This window comes from Bos taurus, chromosome 16, assembly GCF_002263795.3.
Source record: "Bos taurus isolate L1 Dominette 01449 registration number 42190680 breed Hereford chromosome 16, ARS-UCD2.0, whole genome shotgun sequence".
Taxonomy (NCBI): domain Eukaryota; kingdom Metazoa; phylum Chordata; class Mammalia; order Artiodactyla; family Bovidae; genus Bos; species Bos taurus.
The window spans coordinates 53862400-53888683 of record NC_037343.1 but is presented as its reverse complement, the minus strand read 5'-3'; the positions used below and the strand labels follow the sequence as shown (position 1 = coordinate 53888683).

Here is a 26284-nt window from a genome sequence, read left to right as displayed (position 1 = left end):
TGGTTAGCACAGTGCCTGAGGCCCAAGGAAGTTCCAGTGCACATTGAGCCTTTAGTAGTTACCGTAATAGTGCCTGGCAGTATCAGTTTGAGTTAGCTGACACACTGTCTTTTCAAAGTTCCTGGGAAGGTTAGATGGTGTCACATCCTTTAAAATCTTTTCTAGGGTTCACTCCGAAAAAGGGGAAGGAAATTCCCACTTATGTACTAACTGGCTATGTGCTAATGACTGTGGCTATGACTTGTTAATATTGTTTAATTTATCCAAGTTAAACATAATTATTATGTAGCCTGGATATCAGTTACCAATGTAATACCTTTTCCCTCTTTTGAAAAATTTAGTCACATTTCCGAAATTCTGGTTTATAGATTAAAATTTTTTAAAAATGAGAGCATTGTATTTAGAAGTGAGAAATTTGTGTGCTAAATTTATTCACACTTTATCTACTAAAAAATACCATAAGATCATTTTCTGGGGCAGTTTTGATATTCCCATGTTTAGGAAGGTGTTGAACTTGTGCTTGGTGATACTGTCAGGACCAAGGCTTAATCAGGCAGGATGGCAGTGTGTGTGATTCTGGAGAGCATGCACCGTCACATCTGCCCTGTCCAGGGAATGATCCCCAGGCCTTATGTGCCCACTTTTGCACATTCCAACTCAAAATAGCAGAGTAGACCTTCACAATGACTTGCTTGTTGTTGTGGGATCTATTTCTTTCCAAGCAGCCTGTTGAGATATATATATATATATATATATATATTTTTTTTTTTAAGTTGAAATGCTAGGAGTACAGAAATTCGAATGATACTCTCTTCTTGGCACAAAGCATTCTTAAAACTACAAGATCTTCACTGTGGGAAAATTAATCACTTTATTTTGGAGTTTGCTGCTTCCCTGGTGGCACAGAGAGACAGGAAAGAACCTGACTGTGATACAGGAGACCTGGGTTTGGTCCCTGGATTGGGAAGATCCTCTGGAGAAGGGAATGGCAACCCACTCCAGTATTCTTGCCTGGAGAATCCCATGGACAGAGGAGCCTGGCAGGCAACGGTCCCTGGAGTTGCAAGGAGTCGTACATGACTGAGTGACTGAAACTTCCACTTTGCTGTTTGCCTATGTTGGTTCCTTTGAAAGTCCTTCAGAAATATTTCCCTCTGCAAAGTGAAATAAAGAACATTCAGACTACAAAACCTATCATTCTTAGCAGGGTCGTGATCTGCACGTCAGTTCTTTAGGGTTTATGTGGTGCCAGTTAATAGCCACCTGATCTTCCTTTGATTTGAAAGTTAGTTTTAGAATAACAGTCATGATCAATGAGTTGACTCGGTTCTCCCCTTTCTATTCCCTTAGATTTCTATTTTTTTTCTATTCCTTTAGATACAAATCTAATAGAAATTTTATTTAATATTTACAATGAATTTTTGCATATACTTAGTAATTTCTAAATTCTCTATTTCTCTGAGACTGTAATTTTGTGGAGATGTTGCTGTTTAGTTACTTGGTGTACGGTGATACAGTACTGTTTCCTGGAAAGGTCACACTTCTGTGGAGGGCCCAAAATAAATTGTAGTGTTCTTGCTGGAAATTGTCAAGCTTTTGTTGCTGGAGGAATGAAAGCATGGATGGGATGGGGGTCCAGTTGGCTGGCATGGCCTTGACAGCATGTGCCAAAAGTGTTCACTTAAATAGAGAGTGTTAATTTTTTTTTTAACATCCTAAGATGCTGATGGTAGTCTTTGATTTAAAAGTAAGCTTAAGATGTAATTTGCTACCAGATTCTGTGGGAGATTAAAACAGTATGGTGCCGAAGGTTTACACAGTTTTAAAATGGTCACAGGTGGCTGGAGCAAACGAACACAGACATGCTTGAAGGTTACAGTGGTTTCCTTTGGAGACTTAAAAACAAGCAAAAAAGCACCTCCTGAAATGCTTGACATCATCGTTTTAGTCTGGCTTGCCAGCTTTAGGTTTCCCTTACATTTTTGCATATTTGTTTATTGGACCAGAAAAAAAAAGTCAAAACAGAACTGGGTTTTCTTCTTTTTGCTATTATTCTTCTGTTTCTTAACTTGCAGAACGCAGCTGAGCCTGTGGTAGCCACGGAGACCCTGGCCGGGGTACCTGAACATGTGTTTCGAGGACTTCCGGAGGAAGTGAGGCTTTTCCCATCTGCTGTTGACAAAACTCGGATTGGTGAGTGCTAGGTTCAGGGGAGGAGAGGGCAGGGAGAGTGGGCTGTGGCCAGGCTTCCTCTGGGGGCTTCTCAGGTGGGGAGCTCACTCCAAAAGCAACACATCTATACTCTTGGCTTGTTTTGAAGAGTTTGTTTTCCAGTTAAGAATGCAGGGTGGACAGGAACACCTTCACATGCACCCACCCTCCTTCGTGACTCAGCCTGAGCAGCCCCTTCCTCTGTGTCTCCCCAGGGCTCTTCTTCCCACAGAATGTATTGCTTCTGCCTCTGATTTCACTGTGATTTGAGTGTGATGATGGTATTATATTTATTTCATTATTTTGTATTTGTTTTCATATCCATCACTTGCATTGATCGTGAGTGCCTTCATTTCTTATTTATCTTCATGCCTCCAGTAACTGACGCTCTTCATGGGCCTCAGTGGGTATTTGAGTGAATGATGAGTGTGTCCCAATGCGTCTTGCTAGAATTTCTTGTTGAATATAGCCAAGCTTTTTTGTATTGAGTCTTGTTTTTGTGTTCTAATCTTTAGATAGAAGGCTAAGGAAATAAGTTACAAAAGTTAGAGTACAGTCTTAGAAGAAATCATGTTTATGTCCTGTTTTCTTTTTTTAAAGATGTTCTTCTGATATTCTGATATATATGTGTGTGAATAAACTTTTAATAAATGCTTTTCCTAATTCTCGTTGAAAATTATTCAGTGAGTAATTTGTTCATGAAAGTGGTTGATTTTCTCTCTCCACTAATTAGTTATTAGCTGGGATATCAAATGGAATTCATAGCAGACTTACAGGTGGTAGAATTAGTTCATCATAGCTGAGCCACTGGCTGAGACCACAGCCTTCATCTATACATGAGGAAATTGAGCCCAAAAGGTAAGGGAACATGTTCAAAGCAGTGCTGTCAGTAGAAGATACCGTGGCACTGGGTCCATTGACTAGGGCGTCTCCTGCTGTTCACCCACTGCTTCTGCATCTTGTTTGCCTTATGGTCACTGCGAAGACTATAGAAATACCCCTGAGAACACCACAAAGCAGTATACATCTTGGTTGTTTTAAACTCTGAAGAGTGAGTTAAGCTTTCAGGAAACATAGCAGAGAGCAAACAAACTTCAAAAATATTTACTACAGGGCACTATGTTTCTAACTGTTTAAGGGTTTTTCTTTTTCTTTTTTTTTTGACAATTTGAAATCTGTAGAAAAGGAGAAAGAGGAACTTTGCATTTTTACTGCATTTGATATTTTTTCTCTTAATTGTTGTGATTATCTCTTCTCCACGTGTTTGTGATTATGCTATCTGGGTAATTTTACATGTAAAAATTAAAAAAAAAAACCATAAGATAATCTTTCCTGCTTATAAAACAATATAGATTCTTTACAGGCTATTAGGAAAATACAGAAGACTGTTAAGAAGAAAAATAAAAATCCCCTTTGAATACTTGATTTAATTTGATTTTCTGTGATCTCAGTTAACATTGTTTTGCTTTTAGAGTGACTAGTCTTTTCAGTATTTTGTGAAACTGAATTGCTTTTAGTGCTTTAGTCTTTAACCACAATGCATTGTGAAACTGTTGGTTTTATTTTCTAGGTGTCTGGGCCACTAAACCAATTTTAAAAGGCAAAAAGTTTGGGCCATTTGTTGGTGACAAGAAAAAAAGATCTCAGGTTAAGAATAATGTATACATGTGGGAGGTAAGAAATGATCCTTGTCCTTTGCTTATCAGAGTTCAATACATTTTTAAAGGATTTGAAAGGATTTATTTTAAAGGATTTATCTTCTCAGGATTTGACCTTCTGAAATTAATCAGTAAACTTAACATGTTCTTTAAAATAAAGAATAGTTTTAATAGAAAATGTGTTTCCTTGGATACAGATTGCTGTTTACATTTGTAGTTTGAAAGTGCTTTGCTGTCTTCAACAATAAATGTCAAATTGGTGTTTTATTTGCCTTGTTCAGGTTGCTTTGCTTTGCTTTGCAGCTAAGAGTTTGGTCTACCACTTTATAGGCTTGCAGACGAACGCCAGTAAAAGACACACCAAGGTGGCTACTAATATCAATAAAGTACAGTTAGGATCTTTTCTGTAATTTAGAAAGTAATCTCTGTGTTGCTGAAACATTCAGAATTGGACATTCTTAGCACACTGTGTATTTATATAGTTGTTGTTGTCTAGTCCCTAAGGAGTGTCCAACTTTTTTGCTACCTCATAGACTGTAGCCCACCAGGCTTCTCTGTCCATGGGATTTCCCAGGTAAGAATACTGGAGTGGGTTGGCATTTCCTTCTCCAGGGAGTTTCCCTGACCCAGGGATGGAACCTGCATCTCCGGCATTGGCAGGCGATTCTTTACTACTGAGCCACCTGAGAAGCCATGTTTGTATAGTGGTTTGACTTTTTAGAAAGGCTTTCATTCTGTTCGTTTCACATTCTCTCAATGATCCTGGAAGATGGGGAGCGTTCACACACTCCTTATGCAGGGAAGCTGTCTAGACCAGAGGGAGTGGCTCCCTTCTTGGGCACACGTGCAGAGAGTGTTGTCAGAGCAGAACCACAACCCCCATGTGTCCTGCTGCCTGACAGTAAGGCAGTTAGAAATGTTTCATTGGTTTGGTAGTGGTGGTGTAGTCACTAAATTGTGTCCGACTCTTGCGACTTCATGGACCTGCCAGGCTCCTCTGTCTGTGAGATTTCCCAGGCAAGAATACTGGAATGGGTTGCCGTTTCCTTCTCCAGGGTATCTTCCCCATTCAGGGGTCGAACCTGGTTGGATTGAACCTAGGTTGGCTGTGTTGCAGTCCGTCTCCTGCATTGCAGCTGGATTCTTTTACCGACTGAGCCAGGGTTCAAATCCTGCCTTTGTGACCTGGGTAGGGCCCTTAACCTTTGGGCCCTAAAACCCTCCAGTTAAAAATGGGGAGAATTAAAAATAATCTCATGAAGAAAGATGTGAAGATAAAATATCTTATTATTGTTTCTTAAAGAGTTGCCTATGAATTAAGCATTTCTATTAAATTTAATTCCGATCAGCAGCCTCCATGAAACTCCTCAGGTTCTTGTAGAACTCAGTGGCATGACTCCCAGCCAGAGAAGTTTTTTTGGTGGTGAGGAAAAGCATTCCTGTCAGATTGTCTTAGGTGGAAATCACATCTGTTTCACTTGTAAACATATAAAAGCCTAAAAATAAAATTCGCCTGGGAAATGTCTGGAGACAGTTTTAGTCAAGAAGTTCTGTGGTGTTTGTCCGTCTGTGGTATGTTGCTCTTTTTCTCAGTGCTGTGAACAGTGTTTCTTGCCTTGAGAATTCTAAGTTTCTCTCAGTAATTTTGAGAGTTTCTCTGAATCCCTTATAATAAATATAGTGATATTTAACCCAAGGGGACTTAGGAAATGGTGATTTACCATGGGAGTAATTACTTTGTTATTTCACAACTTTCAAGTTAAAAGAGTGCTGTATTTGTGGAAAAAATGCCCAACCAAAAAAAAAATTTAATTATTCAAGATAATGGCCAAATGCTTAAAAATGTCTTAACCACAAAATTATGTTCCAAAATAAACTGTATTTTTAATTTTAGAAGTTTCACAAGGGAAACCAACAGACATGCTTTATCAGGTTAGCATTCATCCTGGTGAGGAACCAGAGAACACCTACTCTAGTTCTGTGTGTATCTAAGGTTGAACAAATGTCATTAATATTAAACCTAAGTTTGTGGTACCTGCTTTACTCAACAATTTGATATTGTTGGGCATTTTATATAAGTTACTAATAGTGTCTTTTGTAAATTAGGTTTCATTTGCCTTGAAATTCCTAAAGTATGAATTCGTAGTAGCTTGTTTAAAAAGTATAATTTGGAGCCATGATGTATTAGATATTAGCGATTCAGTTTTTCCTGTTAACTTGTTAACATCCCATTGTTAATTTAAGATACTTCTCCTTATGTTCTGCCATAGTTGGGATTCTTTATAAAACTGCCAGTTCTTGTTAGTCAGGTTTAAAGATTTAGTTCTTGTCAAGGCTGGATTTTCTTCCCGGCAATTAAAAAAAAAAATTTGGATGTTGTTCACATGGTTTCAACTCTGAGGTCTATAGTCCATATAGAAACCTCTAAATCTTTTTGCTCTGTTAAAATAGAACTAGATATATTTGACATACACATGTGGAAGTATGTATTTGGCAAAGTATAGGAAACAAAAATTATAATGTACATATTTCTTATAAAGAAAATAAAAATCCAGGTAAAATTTAGTGTTTCCCCATTAACTTATTCTAACTTTGGTGTTATCCTCTGACTTGCATCAGAATGCCTCCTCTTAATGTCACAGATACTGCTTATCATTAAAATCTCATTTGGCATTTGTTCTTCCATTAAAGCCCCTTAAGACCAGTTTATCTTTTAGCAACCTGGTCTTTTGCCTCCACTGGAACTCCATGAGAAAGTGTTAAATTGCTTTTCTTGAGCCTTTGACTATCTTATGCAGCCTTCAGTCCTCTAAGTTTCCACTGAAAGCATGCTATTATATCAGAAATAACAGGAGAGAAACAGGAGAGTATCCTCAGGGTGAATGCATGGAACGTCAGGTTCTGGAAAGAGGAGAGTACTCTGTGGTCAGTTCCTGATGGGGAACTGCTGGCAGGCCAAACACTGGACTTCATGTACCCCACCACCGCCACACACACATACACACACACACACACACACACACACTGAGCAATGTGCAGTATTCTGAAGCCTTTCACATTCACTTCTGTGGTGCTTAGATTGTTTCTAATGAATAGAACTTTTGTTTTAATATGTATTTTTAAGAACAGCCTTTAGTTTTTAGATTACTTTAGGTTAACAGGAAAATTGAGCAGAAAGTTGAGTTGCTGTATCTCCTTCTCCCCCCTGCCCCCACCTCCATGAGACATGCACACACAGCTTCCCTCACTGGCTTCATTTCCACCAGAATGGGTTATTTGTTACAGCGGACACACCATTATTGCCCAGAGTCCATGGTTTACATTAGGGGCCACTCATGGTGTTGTACCTTCTATTAAGCCTTTTTTAAATTATAAAAGTAATATATGGTCATTGCAAAATAATATAAACAGAAAATTATAAATGAGAAAGTAAAAATCACGGGTCAACACCATGATGTGCATTCTGTTAACTCTGCCTCTTTGCCTCTTGTTTTTCTTCTGTCTCTCTCACACAGGTACCTATACAAACACCATATCTAGACATTTCATACACAGTTAAGATCAAACCGTATATGTATGCAGTTTGTAACATGCTTTTGTATCTTAATATGTTATAGATGTGTACATGTCAAATGTATATCCCTCGTCAAATGCTTATCCACGTCATTATTTCTTATAGCTACCTAGAATTCCATTGTATCCTTCCACTGTTAAACCAGTGGACATTTAAGTAGTTTTAATCTTTGCATGATATTAATAATTCTTTGGGAGAGAAGGATTGGGAGTTTGGGATTCGCAGATGCTAGTATAGGATCAGAGAACAAGGTATACTTACTGTATGGGAGAGGGCACTATATTCAATATAATGAAAAAGAATATACTTATGTGTATAACTGAATCAGTTTGCTGTACCAGCAGAAATGAACACAGCACTGTAAGTCATCTCTACTTCCATAATATTCAAAAAGAAACCCAAATTCTTCCAAGTATGAATCTAACTGTATATACATATTTGCTCACTTGTCTGGTTATCTTCTTAAGATAAATTCCTAGAAGTATAATTGTTGAGTCAAAAGTTATGTACATTTTAAGTTTCGGTAAATTTTCCTAACACCTCAAAAGGGATTGCACTAATTTATATAGCCACCAGGGGTGAATATTCCTTTTTAGCTTTTTAAAACCAGTGTTGTTGATGTTTTTTGATAGTTTTTTCCCCTCTTTCTTATTGATGAAAACTGATAGTCCACTGCTTTGATTTGAATGTTACTATTCAGGCAACAAATTTTGAGTCCAGATAGTAGAGAGAAGAAATAGAACTGCATTTCAATTAAAATTGATAGAGAATTTATTTCTGTATAATGAGACTTTAAATATTGAATAGTTTTTTTTTCAGAAGTGAAAACAAACTTTTTATCATTCAGCACTGTTATGATCAGATACTAACAAGCAGATTTCATAATTTTTGCTATCTCAGTTCTTCTAATTTCAAAGTATTTCTAATTTAAAAATGGACAAAACTATAAAAGAGAATAGAGAAGTCACCCAGCTGATTCTGTAGACCCTTTTGTCAGAAAGTACCACTCAGCTCTTACTGCTCCTTTCCAACTCCTACACCATGCAGAATGTCCTAAGAAAAGACCTAGCTCATGGGGGAAATCCAACCTGCCATCTGTTTTTGCAGTCTAAGAGCTGAGAATGGTTTTTACGTTTTCAAGTGGTTTAAACAAAGATCAAGTGTTTTTTGACACATGAAAAATATATGAAATTCAAACTTCAGTTCATTAATAAAGTTTTGTTGGAGCACAGCAATGTTCATTTATTTACATATTGTCAGTGGCTGCTTTTGCCCTGTAGTGGCCAAGTTGAGCAGTTGTGACTGAGACCGTATGGCTTGTAAAACCGAAAATACTTCCTAGCCCTTTGCAGAAAGTCTGCTGAGCCCTTGTCTATGTGTGTAAGAGAGAGGGAGTGAACGTGGTGATGTCTGGGGTCTTAGGTTTACTGTGAAGCAGTGTGATTAATAGAAGGGCAAAGATTTTGGACCTGTTACTTAAAAGTGGGCTAGCCATAGAGTTCTTTGTCACAGAAACTGCTGTACCAGTCTTATTCTTCTCTTAGTACCTTCAGGAGGGTGGGGATGTTGAAGTACAGAGAATTAAGCCATTTTTCTGAATAAGTGAACTTGTTACTAGATTGACAGCGTGTTAATGGTGCAAGGAGAAAATTGAGAGTTTATTTACTTATTTAACCCCTCTTTGTTAAGCTTACCATGTGACAGGCACTGTCCTCAGTTCTGGAGCACTGAGCTGGGCATATAATACTTGTGGTATTATATAGACGGATGACAATACCATGGGGATTTTTGTTTGTGAAATAAAGAATACCAGAAACACCCTAAATCTTCCCACAGATGACAGATCTGAAAGCAGGTGGCCTGCCTGGGGTTCTGAAACTGTCAGTCAGGATGCCCAGGTTTCATGGTTGCCTGTTCGGTGATCTTCCCACTAGCAGAGTCTACCTAGAGAGTCTTAGTCTTTGGCATGTTGTGGACCCCTTCGAAAATCTCCCCAGCAAATATACAAATGTACATAAACACAGAACATTTTGCGTACGATTTCTAGGGTTATATGAAATTTTTAAATGGCTCAGTGGTAAAGAATCTGCCTGCAATGCAGGACACATGGGTTCGATCCCTGGGTCGGGAAGATCCCCTGGAGAAGGAAATGGCACCCCATTCCAGTACTCTTGCCTGGAAAATCCCATGGACGGAGAAGCCTGGTAGGCTACAGTCCATAGGGTTGCAAAGAGTCGGACACAACTGTGCAACTTCACATTCAACTTTCACTTTCTTCACTTTGTAAACAGGGACTATTTACAGAGGAAAAACTATTGATTATATGGAAGTATCTCTCCTTAGGATCAAGTCAGCTAAGTATTTCTCGGTCTTTATAAGGATGTGGAAATAGATTTGTTATGTGACATTGTTGATTTAGAGCTGGGGTGTGAGTTGGACCTGCCTTGGCACTGTCTTTACCTGAAAGGACAGGAGTCTCACTCTCCTGTCTTTGCCCACCCTCACTTCATGGTGTGGTGGTACATGTGCAGTCTCGTAACTTGCACATATATCGAGCGTAATTCTGTCACATTTTAGAGATAAGTTCTGTGTATCAGTCGCTGAAGTTAACTTTGGTTGGAAACCAGTTGGGATTCCAACTAAGGTAGAAATTGCATGAAAACATTTTCATCCCAGTTCCAATTACAAGTGAGACTCAGTGAACATGAGAAGGAAGATGTATGTGTGATGATGATGACAGTGATGGGAAGAGGATGGGAGTGTGAGCCTGGCATTCAGCAGAGCGTGGCTGCCTTCCTAGCCTGCTCTCCCCACCCTCTTCCCTTTTTACTTAGAGATTACACTAAATTAGTGGAGGGAAGGTAGAAAATTCAGATAAGCAGAAGAGGGAAAATGAAAATTATGAAGAATCCCATTTTCCGAGGAAACCATTAATAACATATTCATGCATTTAGATTTCAGATCATTTTTCTCTTCATGTATTCATATGTTTAAGCCATATTTTTTATAAATGGCTTTATTCAATCATCAGTGTATTATGACTGTCTTTTCTACTGATTATATTTCTACATCTTCTGGTCATCTTTTTCTCCTAATTATAGAGATAATATGTGTTTACTACTGAGAAAATTCTTAAGAAATACAAAGATTACAGAAAGTAAAAGTTTCCATATCAGTCATTCATTCATACAACAGTATTTTTTAAGTTCTCTCTAGTATTCCACTATATTCCAATATTACCATACTGAGCTAATCTGTGGTGTTCTCCATTTCACAATGAGTCTATGGTAAACCACACTGCTGTGGACATCTTTGTACCTACATCTTGGTGTGATTGCCTAATATCTCATGAGAATAAATTCCTAAAAGTGTATATGCTGATTAAAGTATGTGCATTTTAAAGTTCTTTAGTCAGTATTGCTTAGTTTGATCCAAAAAAAGATACCAATTTATTCTCTGATCAGCATTTTGGGAGAATTTCTGCTTTCTAATTCTGTGGGTTTTTTTTTTTTCTCCTTAAAAAACAATTTTTAACCATTTTGCGAGTTTAAAAAATTACTTATTTTTGATTATTAGGTAAATTTACTTTTTTTCCTTGAGATTTTGGCCATGTGTATTTCTTTGTGAATTACTAGTTCGCAAATTAAAAAAAATTGAAGTGTTCATCTTTTCTATAAAATTGAGCATTTTAGTTTAAGTGTGACTTGGTAGATTCCTTAGTCTTTTTTGTAACAAAATGAGCTCTACATAAAAACTTTACTCAAGTGGAACACCTTGCTCTTTGCAAGGGTCATTATTGACCTGCGAGCCAGGAAACTGTGGCACAGTCTTATTGTTATCCTCCAGGTGGTAGGTAGACGCTTGTTACTTCTCTCCAGCTGCCTTGGACTGTGTGGGATTTTCCAGCACCATCTCTGCAGTGTTGTAGCTGTGTCAGTATGTGCGTGGGAGTGTGTGGGGACTCTGCTGTCTCCTATGATAAATCAAAACAAGACTTTTCATCCCTAAGTTATTAAAAAGTAGGTAACATGTATGGACTGACACTCTTTAAAGACCAACTAAATATTCCCATTTTTGTTATTTTATCATACTGGCAAACTTGGCAAAAGTATCTCATAAGCATTTTAAAGCACTTTAAATTATTTTGGTGTGTGAAGTTTAAATTTTGTGTTGTGATTCTGTCTCTTCCACACATACCACTTGGGGCTGCACTTTCTCTTTGTTTTCAAGGGTGAAGAGTGTGTGTGTGGCTGCTTGTGTGTGCGTGAGCCGAGAGTGAGTGTGACAGTGAGTTTGAAAAGGAGTCAAATGTGACCTGTAGCCTCTTTTTCAGGTGGTGCAGAGAGGTTAAAGTAAACAACCAGCTGCTGAATAAACTCACTGTGGGTTCTTACAGGATAGTGAAAATACTCTCCTTGACATTTTGTGGGGAGTAAATAAAGTAACTGCAAAGCACTTTCTAGCATGATCCTTGTCGTGTAGGTGCTCATTAAATGACAATTACACATTTGTATATGATAATATCATTTCATTAATCTCATAGTTATTTGTTGAGAGCCTACTCTCTGCCAGGCACTGGGCAAAGTCTTAGAGGTACTACAGGGAATGCAAAGACTCAAATGTTTTCTCATGAAGCTAATACTCTGGTGTGGGGAAATAGTTACTAAGTAGGAAAATAGGAGCATAAGTACCATGAAGAAAAATAAATCAGGAGATGACTAGATAACTGGGGGTGCTGATGGGAAGAGAAGGCTTCATAGTTTTAGCTGGGATGGTCAAGGAAGGCACTGATAAACAGAGGTCAAGCAGCACTGGGATTAAGGCCATCTTTAGTACTCACCAAGTGAGTGACTTTGGGAAAGTTATATAATCTTTGATCCTTAATTGCCACATGTGGCAAAAAGGGGTAATAACCTGATGCATAAGGTTAAATGAGATAATATGGAAAGCATGCAGCATTATGCCAGATGTGTAACCCCTAGCAGGAAGAAAGTGTTGTTCATGGCCAGTAAGGTGGTCGTCGCCCTGGCAGTCCTGGGCTGGGAGACAGGCATGCCCAGAAGAGCCAAGAGTTGGGGCTTTGTTCCTGAAGGAAAGAAACCTGCAGTAAACAAACAGTGTTTAATGTGAAAAGAAGACATGAGCGGTGAGGGTCTTGACTGTAGGAAAGAAATGGAAGCATCAAGATTCTCTCCTTTCTTCCGAAGGAGAAAGTAGAAGACTCATTTCTTTTGCTTTGTTTTTGACAGACTGTCACCAATTGATTCTATTTCAGTGCCTAATCAAGTGTTTTACAGTCTAAATTTGGGAAAGTAGAACCTAGATGTATGTATGTCTGTATCTACAAAGTAAGAAACAGCTGCTCAATAGACTCTCGTTAAATGAAGGAATGAGAGCCAGAGGCTTCTAGGAGGAGCAGTTGATGGACAGTGGATGATCAGGGACGGCTTCTGTCTTGCAAGTGTGGAGTTGATCTGACTCCTCAAAAACAGGTCGGGATTTTGGTCTTGTTTCAGAAGGAAACTGGTATTTCCCAGAATACAGATTGTCTAGGGAGAGAAGTATTTAAGGTCAACAGAGTCTGCAGAAGAAGCATCATGCCCTGTCACCCACATCAGGTTCACACTGCATGCTTCCTTACTGAAATTTCTGTCAGCACTGCAGCAAAGGCACCTGCAGAGCTGTGGACCCCAGCAGGACTGGGCCCCACTCTCGAATTGCTGAACAGCCCAGGAGGCTCAGGGCATTTGGGTGCTGAGGAGCACTGCTGCAGGCTCACACTTGCTCTGTTACATGGAGAGGAGAGCTATCATTAGGCTTCATGTTCATGTTTGCGAAGGATTTGGAGACCATCAAGCACATTTATTATATAGCACATAAAGTTTAGGAGAAAAAAATTACATCCAAATAGAAAAATAACTAATGAGGATTATATAATTTGGGACCTCAGTTTTCATTTTTATTTTCCTTTTTTATGCTGATTATTCTGTTGATGTGAAATGCTTTATGGAGTACTTCCATATAATGAACAGGAATTGTCTTAGAAGTTGAAAATGGAAACATTTAAAAGATACCCCTATTTTAACAGCTGTCCTTTTCCCCCATCCAAGGTCTATTACCCAAATTTGGGATGGATGTGCATTGATGCCACCGATCCAGAGAAGGGGAACTGGCTGCGCTATGTGAATTGGGCTTGCTCAGGAGAAGAGCAAAATTTATTTCCACTGGAAATCAACAGGGCCATTTACTATAAAACTTTAAAGGTAAGAGTGTTAGAATTAGTCTGCTGTTAGATACTCTACATGCATTTCTTCAAATGCTGTCCTTAGTCATGGCTATCAGTAACGACTTTGCAGACCTTGAAAGGGTTATATGTGAAAGGGATTCACCACCCTGAAAGGTCTGTGTTTTAATTATACAGTTGCCACTGCTTATGTGAGGAAGGGCACTAAAGCATGAAGATTGTGTTAAGTAATTATACACGGCATCTTTATTGATACTGATGAGTTAAGCATGTGGCAGATACTTCTCTCCTCTTAAGACACAAGTGCACTGGGAGCTGTCTGACGGGCCAGTTTATCTAACTGTACGAAACTCAGCAGCTCCGGCGGTTCTGTTAAAGAAAACACATTCTTAGTCTTCAGTCTAGTGTAGCTTTGGATTAGCTTTTCTTTTGCCTAAATCTTTGTAATATAAGTGTATTTATTAATTATTTTTGGCTGTGCTGGGTCTTTGTCGCTGCTCAAGCTTCTCTTTCGTCACAGTGAGCGGGGGCTACTCTCTAGTTGCAGTGTAGGCTTTTCACTGTGTGGCTTCTCTTGCTGCAGAGCATGGGCTGTAGCACGTGCAGACTTCTGTAGTTGCAGCACGTGGGCTCAGGAGTTGTGGCTCCTGGGTTCTGGAGCACAGGCTTAATGGTTGTGGCACGCGGGCTTAGTTGGTCCATGGCATGTGGGATCTTCCCAGATCAGGGACTGAACCTGTGTCTCCTGCTTTGGCAAGCAGATTCTTTACCACTGAGCCACCAGGGAAGCCCCGTCGTTTCCCTGAATTTTATTCAGAATGAAAATTACACAGAACATGTTTCTTACTTCTGGTAAAGTTTTATTTGGAGACATTAATAGTGGAGATGAAAAAAAGAGGAAAATAATTTTTTAGAGTTTGTGGTGAGGTCAGAGGTCACTGAGTACATTCAGGAAAGTTAGAATTTGGAAGGGTTGTTATCTCTGCAACAAGCAAGCCCACATCTGTCTCCCTCATTTCCATGTTCTCCTGGAAGGCAAATCTGCACTCATCGTACAGGGAAATGTTCCCAAAGGCCGAGTCTTGAAGCTATAAAGAGAGAGGATTGTTGCTCTTTGCATTCTGGATTAGATATGTTTACTAAAATTGCTGCAAGGCAAGTTTTTCTTTATTCACTTACTTTCATTAAAAATGACATAGATTGTAGGCCAGTCCTTGAAAAAAATTAATCTCCATGGAGCTGAAAACTCTTTTATGAGCAAGCATTTAAGATGATGGTCATCTTCGCAGCATGCTGAGTTTTGACTGTATCTCGCACTAGAACTTGGCAAGTTATCTTAGAGCTGTTTAGTTTTCCTTTGCTTTCCTTTGTATTTTTCCCTGTTGGCTTTAGCCAACAGGGTTGTCCTTTTTCTCATCTAAACCCACATTCTTACTTCTAGTTCCTGCAGGAAATACTTCTTTGTAGTACTTTCTTATTTAAAACTTCTATAACCTTCTTTCCCATTTTCTTTCTGCTGGATGATTTTTCTGGCATGATTTCCTAGTAGGCATTACTGTACAGTTTTGTTACACTGGAGTCTGAGATTGGATTCACACTTTGATTCAAGAATTCATTCTGTTTCTCAAATTTATTTAAAGTGGAAGTTACATCTGATTACATCAGTGAGGAGAATCCTGGTGGAGAGGAAATACCAATGAAGGGTGCATATGAGACAGTCAAGGGAGTGGAAATGAGGTTCCAGGGCAGAGGAAGGCCAGGGAGACGTTGGGACACTTGGCAATGCTTTCATCAGACTTGAAGTTGAGGTGTGTTCATCTCTGATGGCAAAGCTAAGAACCTTTCAGAAGCAAGAGAGAATAGTGTTTGGGAGTGAACTCTGGAGCCAGACTCCTGGATTAAATCCTCACTTGCTCTGTGACCCAAGGCAAGTCACTGTAATTTTACCAGATGTGAAACCTTAGGCAAGTCACTTTCTGTGCCTCAGTTTCCTTGTTTGTACGTTATAGATAATTATATATTGACCTCAGAGGGTTATCAAGAGGATTGCATAGATGATTGTGGGTAGGGTTCTAGCACGTGATAAGTACTAAATAAATGGCAGCTGTTAGTTTTGGCAAGGCACAATAGTGTCATGAGTAGGAGTAGGGACTGGAGCAGACTGCCTTGTGAGCAGATTTTGCCTTCGAGAGAAGCACAGGGAAGAAGACAGGGAAGCATGAGAAGTTACACCTTCTGTCTTAATTTTCTCATCTGTAAAAATGGAGGTAATAGTAAAATTAATAATGTTGTTATTGTTTAGTTACTAAGTCATGTCTGACTCTTTTTTGACCCTATGGACTGTAGCTCATCAGGCTCCTCTGTCCATGAGATTTTCCAGACAAGAATACTGGAGTGGGTTTCTATTTCTTTCTCCTGGGGATCTTCCTGATCCAGGGATCGAACCCAGGTCTCCTGCATTGCAGGTGAATTCTTTACCATCTGAGCTACTGGGGAAGCTGAACATTAATAATACAGTCATGAAAATTAAAGCCAACATGTGCAAGATTCTGTGAAGAGTTCCTTGTCTAACCTAAGTACTCAAAGTGCTACTAACTACCTGTACTGTCATTTTTACCTTTCTTTGTTGGAAGTCAGGGAGCTCTAATCTTTGTAGGCCTCCTCCATTCCTGACCTTTGATTTTGCTCAAGTATGCATCAGGCATTTTAGATTCTTTTACTAGTGATTATATTCTGCGAGATTAAGCTTTTTATGGGTTCAGTTCAGTTCAATCGCTCAGTCGTGTCCGACTCTTTGCGACCCCACGAATCGCAGCATGCCAGGCCTCCCTGTCCATCACCAACTCCCGGAGTTCACTCAAACTCACATCCATCGAGTTGGTGATGCCATCCAGCCATCTCATCCTCTATCGTCCCCTTCTCCTCCTGCCCCCAATCCCTCCCAGCATCAGACTCTTTTCCAATGAGTCAACTCTTCGCATGAGGTGGCCAAAGTACTGGAGTTTCAGCTTCAGCATCTGTCCTTCCAATGAACACCCAGGACTGATCTCTTTTAGAATGGACTGGCTGGATCTCCTTGCAGTCCAAGGGACTCTCAAGAGTCTTCTCCAACACCACAGTTCAAAAGCATCAATTCTTCGGCGCTCAGCTTTCTTTCTTCACAGTCCAACTCTCACATCCATACATGACCACTGGAAAAACCATAGCCTTGACTAGACAGACCTTTGTTGGCAAAGTAATGTCTCTGCTTTTGAATATGCTCTCTAGGTTGGTCATAACTTTCCTTCCAAGGAGTAAGCAACTTTTAATTTCATGGCTGCAGTCACCATCTGCAGTGATTTTGGAGCCCCCCAAAATAAAGTCTGACACTGTTTCCACTGTTTCCCCATCTATTTCCCATGAAGTGATGGGACCAGGTGCTAGGATCTTAGTTTTCTGAATGTTGAGCTTTAAGCCAACTTTTTCACTCTCCTCTTTCACTTTCATCAAGAGGCTCTTTAGTTCCTCTTCACTTTCTGCCATAAGGGTGGTGTCATCTGCATATCTGAGGCTATTGATATTTCTCCCGGCAATCTTAATTCCAGCTTGTGCTTCATCCAGCCCAGCGTTTCTCATGATGTACTTTGCATATAAGTTAAATAAGCAGGGTGACAGTATACAGCCTTGACGTACTCCTTTTCCTATTTGGAACCAGTCTGTTGTTCCATGTCCAGTTCTAACTGTTGCTTCCTGACCTGCATACAGATTTCTCAAGAGGCAGGTCAGGTGGTCTGATATTCCCATCTCTTTCAGAATTTTCCGCAGTTTATTGTGATCCACACAGTCAAAGGCTTTGGCATAGTCAATAAAGCAGAAATAGATGTTTTTCTGGAACTCGATGATCCAGCAGATGTTGGCAATTTGATCTCTGGTTCCTCTGCCTTTTCTAAAACCAGCTTGGGTTAGGTTTTGTAAATAACTTACATGTGATGATATTCTTCTGGGCTCTGTATCACCTTCTCAGCTATCAATTGGATAGTTGAGAAATCTCAACACTGGTTTTGTTTGTAATATGATTAAAAACTGTTTTAAATTCCTGAGGATTGTTAGCCTGCTCTCCATTCATTTCACCTATTCATCAGTTCTTCATTGTTGTTGTTCAGTCTCTTAAGTTGTGTCCCGCCTCTGCATTCCCATGGCCTTCGGCATGCCAGGCTTCCCCGTCCTTTACTATCTCCCGGAGTTTGCTCAAACTCATGTCCATTGAATCGGTGATGCCATCCAACCATCTTGTCCTGTCGCCTCCTTCTCTTCTTGCCCTCAGTCTTTTCCAGCATCAGGGTCTTTTCCAATGAGTCAGCTCTTCTTATCAGGTGGCCAAAGTATTGAAACTTCAGCTTTAGCATCAGTCCTTCTAATGCATATTCAGAGTTGATTTCCTTTAGGATTGACTGGTTTGATCTCCTTGCTATCCAAGGGACTCTCAAGAGTCTTCTCTAGCAGCACAGTTTGAAAGCATCAGTTCTTTGTTGCTCAGCCTTCTTTATGGTCCAACTCTCACATCTGTACATGACTGCTGGAAAAACCATAGCCTTCGCTATATGGACCTTTGTTGGAAAAGTGATGTCTCTGCTTCTTAATATGCTGTGTAGGTTTGTCATAGCTTTTCTTCTGAGGAGCAAGAGTTTTAATTTCATGGCTGCAGTCATTGTCCACAGTGACCTTGGAGTCCAAGAAAATAAAATCTGTCACTGCTTCCACTTTTTCCCCTTCTATTTGCCATGACTTGATGAAATCCAATGCCACGATCTTCGTTTTTTGAATGTAGAGTTCCAAGCCAACTTTTTCACTCTCGACTCTTTCACCCTCATCAAGAGGCTTTAGTTCCATCTTCACTTTCTGCCATTAGGGTGGTATCATCTGCATATCTGAGATTGTTGATATTTCTCTCGGCAGTCTTGATTACAGCTTGTGAGTCATCCAGCCCAGCATTTTGCACGATGTACTCTCCATAGAAATTAAATAAACAGGGTGACAATATATAGCCTTGTTGTATTCCTTTCCCAATTTGGAACCAGTCGATTGTTCCATATCTGGTTCTAGCTGTTGCTTCTTGACCCGCATAAGGTTTCTCAGGAAACAGGTAAGGTGGTCTGGTACTCCGATTTCTTTTAGAGTTTTCTACAGTTTGTTGTGATCCACACAGTCAAAGGCTTTAACATAGTCAGTGAAGCAGTAGATGGTTTTCTGGAATCCCCTTGCTTTCTCCATGCTCCATCAAATGTTGGAATCTGATCTCTGGTTCTTCTGCTTCTTTGAAACCCAGCTTGTACATCTGGAAGTTCTTACTTCACATACTGCTGAAGCCTAGCTTAAAGGATTTTGAGCATTACCTTGCTAGCATACGAAATGAGTGGAATTGAACAGCAGTTGGAACATTGTTTGGCATTGCCCTTCTTTGTGGCCATTGCTGAATTTTCAAAATTTGCTGGCGTATTCAGTGCATCTCCTCAACAGCATCATCTTTCAGGATTTGAAATAGCTCAGCTGGAATTTCATCACCTCCACTAGCTTTGTTCATAGTAATGCTTCATAAGGCCGACTTGACTTCACACTCCAGGAAGTGACCACATCATCACAGTTATCCAGGTCATGAAGACCTTTTTGTACAGTTCTGTGTACTCTTCCCACCTCCTGTTAATCTCTTCTGCTTCTGTTAGGTCCTTGCCATTTCTGTCCTTTGTTGTGCCCTTCCTTGCATGAAAGTTCCCTTGGTATCTCCAATTTTCTTGGAAAGATCTGTAGTCTTTCCTATTCTATTGTTTGCCTCTGTGTCTGCATTAATTTTGCAAATGCTGAGTGTCTGCTACACAGTAGGTATTCTTGTGTAGTAATGAACTGAACGGACAAGGTCTCTGGTGTCATGGAGCTTCCAGTTCATGGAGGAGGTGGCAGATAATAAACAAGTGAACAAGTAAACAAGGTAACTTCCAAGAACAGTAAGTGCATTGAAGATAATATAATGTGATGGAGTGACCAGACGGTCAGGGAGCTGCTTTAGCTCTGGTAGGTCAGCAAAGACCAAAGGTGGGCACACTTCCTCTCTCTCTGTGCAGCCCTGAGATGGAGCCAGCCATGAGAAGGTTTCTACAGGAAGAGTGTTTCAGGAAGAGGGTTCCTGGTAGAAGCAGAGGTATTGAAGTGGGAGTAAGATAGATGGGGGGCCAGCGGTTGTTTGGTTTTTCTTTCTTTCCTTCTTTTTTATAAAAGGAATAAAAGCTAGTTTGGTTGGAGAGAGGAGAGGAATGGTGGATGAGGCTAGTGAGATAGGCCAGGATCAGATCAGGGGTGGGGCTTCTGGCTTGTATGGAAACTAATGTTAGTCTTCAGTTCTATTCACCCATTTGAGAGTTGAGTCTGTCTGACTGTTGACTTTTTAAAAAATCATGCTGCAGGATAAGATTGTAGGTGGGTAAGCATTTGTGTGTTCTCATAATTCTGGAGTATTTCTCTTAATTTGTCCTACTGTCAGGAATATTGGTGGAAATTATTGCCTGTAGCTAATTGCCCTGGTAACATTTCAAGTTTATATTTACTAATATTTAGAGAAGAGAGAGTGCTTAATTCTATAAGCACTCTTACAGAACCTGTCAGAACCCAAAGGACAAGTTTAAAGTCTTTTTGTTGTTTTTTGTTAAATATCAAAATAATTTTTAAAAAAGTTTGTTTGGACTTTTGACTTTATGTTTTAAAATGTGGGTTTATATTTCCCATGTCTTGGGACATAAATTTTCTTATAAAACCTTAAATGTGCTTAGCAATGCAGAAGAAACAAACAGTACAGTAGAGACGCAAGCAATCGTTGATTTTAAAAGGTGTGTTATTTTCCCCTTCATAAATGCCTGTTTTTTGTTTGGCTGTCTTACTAAGTTGGGAAGCATATAGCTCAATAAGGTAATGGTTGTCTCAGTTGGTACAATTTTGAAGTGTGTTCAATAGCTAACAAATCAGGTTGCTCCTAATCTAGCTGCTCACCAGCTCATTAACCATTTAGAAATTTTGTATTAGTGGTAAAGACAGATATTGGAATGTTTTGTGTTTTTAGCATCTACGAAAGAGTACCCTCCTAAGTAGAGAGTTTGTGCTGATATTTATCAACTTCTTCCCGTTGCTAGTACAGTTAGTACTGTGCAGGAGGTCGAAGTGGAATAAATGTGAACACTTGGGCTGAGTTGAGGAGGAATCTTGAAGATGTCTGGTGGGTTCTTCTAGCCAGTGTTCTGGTTATATTGTTTTGTTTAGGAATAAATGGGTGATAGATTTTTCCTCACCCCTTTTCATGTTCTTTTTTACTTTGATTTTATTTAACACTACATATTTCTGCCAACTCTAATCACTTCAAGTGATTATATATGTATATATATATATCACTTCACCATTTCATAAATATGTGACTTGTAATAAAAACATAGAGAGGCATAGAATTAGTTGACTTATAGAAGCTCATTCCTTCAACTGTTGCTAAGTCACTTCAGTCGTGTCCAACTCTGTGTGACCCCATAGACAGAAGCCCACCAGGCTCCCCCATCCCTGGGATTCTCCAGGCAAGAACACTGGAGTGGGTTGCCATTTCCTTCTCCAATGCATGAAAGTGAAAGGTGAAAGTGAAGTCGCTCAGTCGTGTCCCACTCTTAGCGACCCCATGGACTACAGCCTACCAGGCTCCTCCCTCCATGGGATTTTCCAGGCCAGAGTACTGGAGTGGGGTGCCATTGCCTTCTCCGCATTCCTTCAACAGAAACAGGTTATTTCATAAGGGTGCCAAAAGGCATCCGTAATGGATATTTTAATGCATTAAAATTTTATATGTTTTATATAATTTTATACATGTTTTAGTTTTTTGGTTTAGGTATAACTGATTCAAGAAAGGAAAACACATTGGTTTAAAGACAAAAACAGCAGGTTTTAGCCATCCTTGGGGAAACAAAGGAAACAGTGGCTGGTTCTTTTATCTTAAAGAATTTAGAATATTTTAAAATTTGGATAACATAAGCACTGAGTTCTGCAAAGAATGAAACAAAATATTTACTTTCAAAGGCTTTATCTAGAATAGAAAGTATGTTGAAGAACTATGTTGTTTCTAAGCTGACATCTTAGATGGAATTTCTCCTGCCCCTAAAACGAACGTATCCAATCCTCTTTTGTAAGTACAGTGCAGTGATATCAGGAAGCTTACACTAGCAAGGTATTTTATTAGCTAATCTGTACATTCCAGTATGAATCTGCCTGCAGTGTGGGAGATCCGGGTTCGATCCCTGGATGGGGAAGATCCTCTGGAGAAGGGAATGGCTATCCACTTTCAGTATCCCTGCCTGGAGAATTCCATGGAGAGAGGTGCCTGGAGGGCTACAATAAAGAGTTGGACACGACTGAGAAAATAACACACTTTCACACTTTATTCAAATTTTGTTAATTGTTCCAATCAAGTCTTTTTAGGCAAAGAAAACTCGTGGCATTCAGTTGTAATGTTTCATTAGTCGCCTTAGTTTGGACAGCACCTTAGTCTTTGTTTTTTATAACCTTTCAGTTTTGAGAGAACTGATCAGTAATTTTGTAGAATGTCCCCACAGTTTGGCCTTCTGTTAAGCTTCTTTATGATTAATTCACGTTTATGTATTTGGGGCAGAAATCTGTAGAGGTGATGCTGTGTTCTTTTCTGTGCATCATATCAGGAGGCATATGATATTGACTAAGTATACTGTTTTTCACTTGGTCATTAATGTTTTATGGGAAGATACTTTGAGACCATGCAAATACTATATTATTTCTCAAACTTTCATCTACTAGTTTTAGCATCTATTGATGATTCTTGCCTGATCAGTTATTACTGTCATGAATGTCTAGTTGTGATTTTCTAATTCCATTATTTCTTTTTCGTTGATTAGTTGGGATCTACTGAAGGAAGAGCTTTCCTTATTTACTTGACTGTCATCCATTCATATCAGTTTGGACTCATGGATTTTTATTTTATTCACGGGGTTATAGGTGGAATCTTACTTGTTTTGATACTCTTGGAACTTTTTGACAGTTGAGTCATTGTGAGAGAAACCAATAAGCCATTTGCTTCAGTTTTATTTAGGAGTGTAATCTTTGCACTCAGTATTATCTTTTCTTCAAGATCTTATTCTCTAGGTAAAATCCGCATGATGGTGTATACATGGCTTTAAGAATGTTTTAGGAGCTGACACGTGAGGTATTTATAGGCATTTCCTTCTAAATGTCTTGTAGACTCGAAGTGTAGTACAGAGGGTAAGGCAGCGAATCCTCCAAGGACCGGAGCAGGTTGGTAGCAGCGCAGAGATAACGCGCTGCCAGGGCGCTCACGTCCTCCGCACCGCCTCTTTTAGCATCTCCGTGATATAATTAGCTTTGCGTTTATAAGTGTGCAGCGGCATGTGGTTCTTATGCTTAACTTGCTCTTGGACTCTTGAAACCTGCGCTGATGATTAGTTTTCAGCACTTCTCTTTCCAGACTGCCCGGTTCTTTTAAACTACGCTTTACATTTTCTCATCAGCTTAGATTTCATGGGCAATATGGTTCCGTGGTTTTTTTTTTTTTTTTTTCCCTTTCTTTCTGCGAGGGTAATCTTGAGGCTTCTAACAGTAAGATTCCGAAGCATAAAGCAATTTTAAGTTTAAACCGGTCCTATCAGAACCCGACCTCCACCGGACGGACTCCAGGGGAGGAGGCGGCCAGGAAGTGAGGTCCTCCCTCCAGCAGAGGGTCCCTTCCCCTGCCGCCCGGCTCGCTGCCGCCGAAGCGGAGGAGCCCTTCCTGCCGGGTTGGCCTGCGGCGCGCCGCCCGGTCAAGAGCGCCGCCCGCCTGCCCCGCCCCGCCCCGCCCCGCCAACAAACGCCGCTCTGATTGGCCCGTCGCCTGTCTCTTCTCTTCCCGCAGCCAATCGCGCCGGGCGAGGAGCTCCTGGTCTGGTACAATGGGGAAGACAACCCCGAGATAGCAGCTGCGATTGAGGAAGAGCGAGCCAGCGCCCGGAGCAAACGGAGCTCCCCGAAAAGCAGGAAAGGTAGGAGCCCGCCGCTGTCCCGGCTCCCCGCGCGTTCCGAATCCGGGCCCGGGAGGCCGCCCGCGGCTCTCCGTGACCTTTTCCGGACCTGGTGCCGGCCCCCCCGGCGCTGCTGAATCACGGCGCCGGACGCCGCGCTCGGACTCTTAGCTAACTTGGGGCCGAGGAGCCGGGCGGAAAAGTGAGCGGACGCGCACCGAGAGGGAGCCGGGGCCGGTTGTCATTTCCCTCTCCCACAACCCGGGTCGCGGGACTTGGGGGTGGGAGCGGCGACCGGTCCCTCCAAGCCGTGCATGCCCGATATATTCTTAGCTTTTTGTGCTATTCGCCAGCGACGCGTCACAGAATGTGTTCTGAGAGTGACATTTCCAGGTCCGCAGATTCGGCGGCCTCGTGCCCATCCTCCCGGACTGTGCAGGAGGGCCGGACGCGCTGCGGCCGATGCGCTGGCCTCCCGGGGCAGGGAGAGGACGCTGCTCTCGCCACCCCGGCCCCCACTCGCCGTGGCACTGCCGTCCCGGCTACCCCACTCCAACCTGGCCGGGCAAGGCACTACCACTCCGACCCGTAGTCCTCCCCGGGCCGGGCCCTAGGCCACTCCACGCCGCGCAAGACCGCGCTGCGCACGACTGCAGCACTCTCTCAAGATTTTAGCACAGATATTGTTGAAATTAGGCCGTTAACAAAATGGAAGTTGAACAGTGTGCTGTTTCTTTACTTTTGACTCAACTCCAATAGTTTTATTTTGTTTTCAAACAAAAGGTCTTTAAGTGTAGTCACACTTAAATAGAAGGCGGGGGATAATTTCTGGGAGGGAAATAGTCTGGTTGGATATATCATATTTCCAGCTGGCATTCTACACTTTCTTTTTTCCTTTTAATGGAGAATTTTAATATTAATTCGTGAGTCTTTCATAGAGCCCAGTTTGAATGTATGCCAAGGCACGGTATGGTAGTTTGTCAGTAATAGGAAAAATTTTTTTTGTGTTTTTGGTGGGTTTTTTTTTTTTTTTTTTTTGGCTCACTTTACGTCTTAAGTAAATTTTTGTAGCCATCTGAACTTGAGTCCGGTCCTTTACTTAGAACACTGAAGAGTGAATGGTGGAAGTCATACTGTAAATGAACTCATAGTGTAAACTTGATTTTGGAAGAATGTAAAAATAATATTTTAAAATGTAGGCAAGAAATCCATTCTGAGTGTTCCATTACATATTCTTTGTATTTCACAGTATAGTCAATAATCCGTCCAGGGTATTTTTTTGGGACTTCTCCTGACTACATGTTCTCTGTTTAACCTTGTATCTTAATAGTTTTTGATCATTAAGTGCTTTGATCATGAATCAGATGATCATGGTCTAGAAAATTTGCCAGGTGTTTTTACTGTTGTCTACTGTTTTATGTGAGTGCTCAGCTTTTGTTGATATTAGGCCTAATGCATAATTGTTTGCAAACTCTTCAGGTAATTCTGATTGTTCCTTTATTTAGTGTTTATTTTGTGTATAATTAATGTCACCAGCCTTTCCAGGTAAGTTGTGATTTGCAGGGGCTGGAGTTTGGAGGGCAGGAGATCTTTACTGTTACTAAGCATAATTAACTCATATTTAAATATAGTCATAGGTTAATAACTTCATCCTAAGGCTTTTCTTTGTTCAGCGTACTTTGGTGTGCAGGTTTAGAACATTTTATTACCTTTTTCTTTTTTTATTCCTTAATTTTTAAAATTTGAATGTGAAGGAAAAAACTGAAAGTAAACTTTTGTTAGTGGTACGTGAACATACACATCTTCGTTTTTATACCTGTCCATATTGCTGGGGTTTTGTGTTGAGTTCAGTAGTTCATATTTCTTATTACCCAGTTATTTATAACTACTCCAAGCTGTGTATAACCCACTGAATCTTAAGTTTTAGTTGAAATAAGTACATGAACCTCACTCTTGAAACTTAACTGTTTTGAACAGCTTACTGGTAAGGAGTCCTTTTTGCTCTTTATGATCTAAAGTTTAAATAGTCAAAACGTTTTTGTTACTCTCTGTAAAGCTAATTTATGGCTTACAAAGACCTGAAATGGAGAAAATTTTTATATTAACTTTGTTCTTTTTAGGTGTAATTTAAATGACTTCAGACATTTAAATACCTTTTCAGGCAATGAGGTCAGAGAATAAATCAACATATATTTCATTCAGTAGTTATATTAACTTAGTATTTCTGAAAGCCAGATGTTGAAGACGGGCAGCTGACAGGTAGATGGACCATGGACCTAACTTCATTTAGGTCAGGAGGCAGGCAGAGAGAAACAAAGGGTTGAATTCTTCACAGTTCTGAGCCTCTGCTCCTTTGCATGACAGCTGCTATGCCTACAGCTGTGCATTGCATGTGGTGCCTTTCAGAGTTCATCAGCTCGCTGGTGGATCATGAAGCGTGTTCTGGGCAGTAAAAAGCCCCGATTCCTTTACATACAAAGCGGCCCCTTCTCTTCTCTCCCTCTCTGTGTCTCAGTCACCCATTGAACTAATGTCTGCTAAGCCCTGCCATGTG

General features: G+C 40.4%; 1 protein-coding gene across 3 annotated transcripts in view; it reads left to right on the top strand.

The window, feature by feature from the left end:
* The window catches only part of PRDM2 (PR/SET domain 2), a 133017-nt gene that overhangs the window by 33234 nt on the left and 73499 nt on the right, over positions 1–26284 (top strand). For all 3 annotated transcript variants that reach the window (XM_015475205.3, XM_015475202.3, XM_015475203.3), the window contains exons 3-6: positions 2076–2193; positions 3782–3885; positions 13554–13706; positions 23625–23751. In XM_015475205.3, the coding sequence (XP_015330691.2) occupies positions 2076–2193; positions 3782–3885; positions 13554–13706; positions 23625–23751 (502 nt within the window). The remainder of the gene's footprint in view (positions 1–2075; positions 2194–3781; positions 3886–13553; positions 13707–23624; positions 23752–26284) is intronic.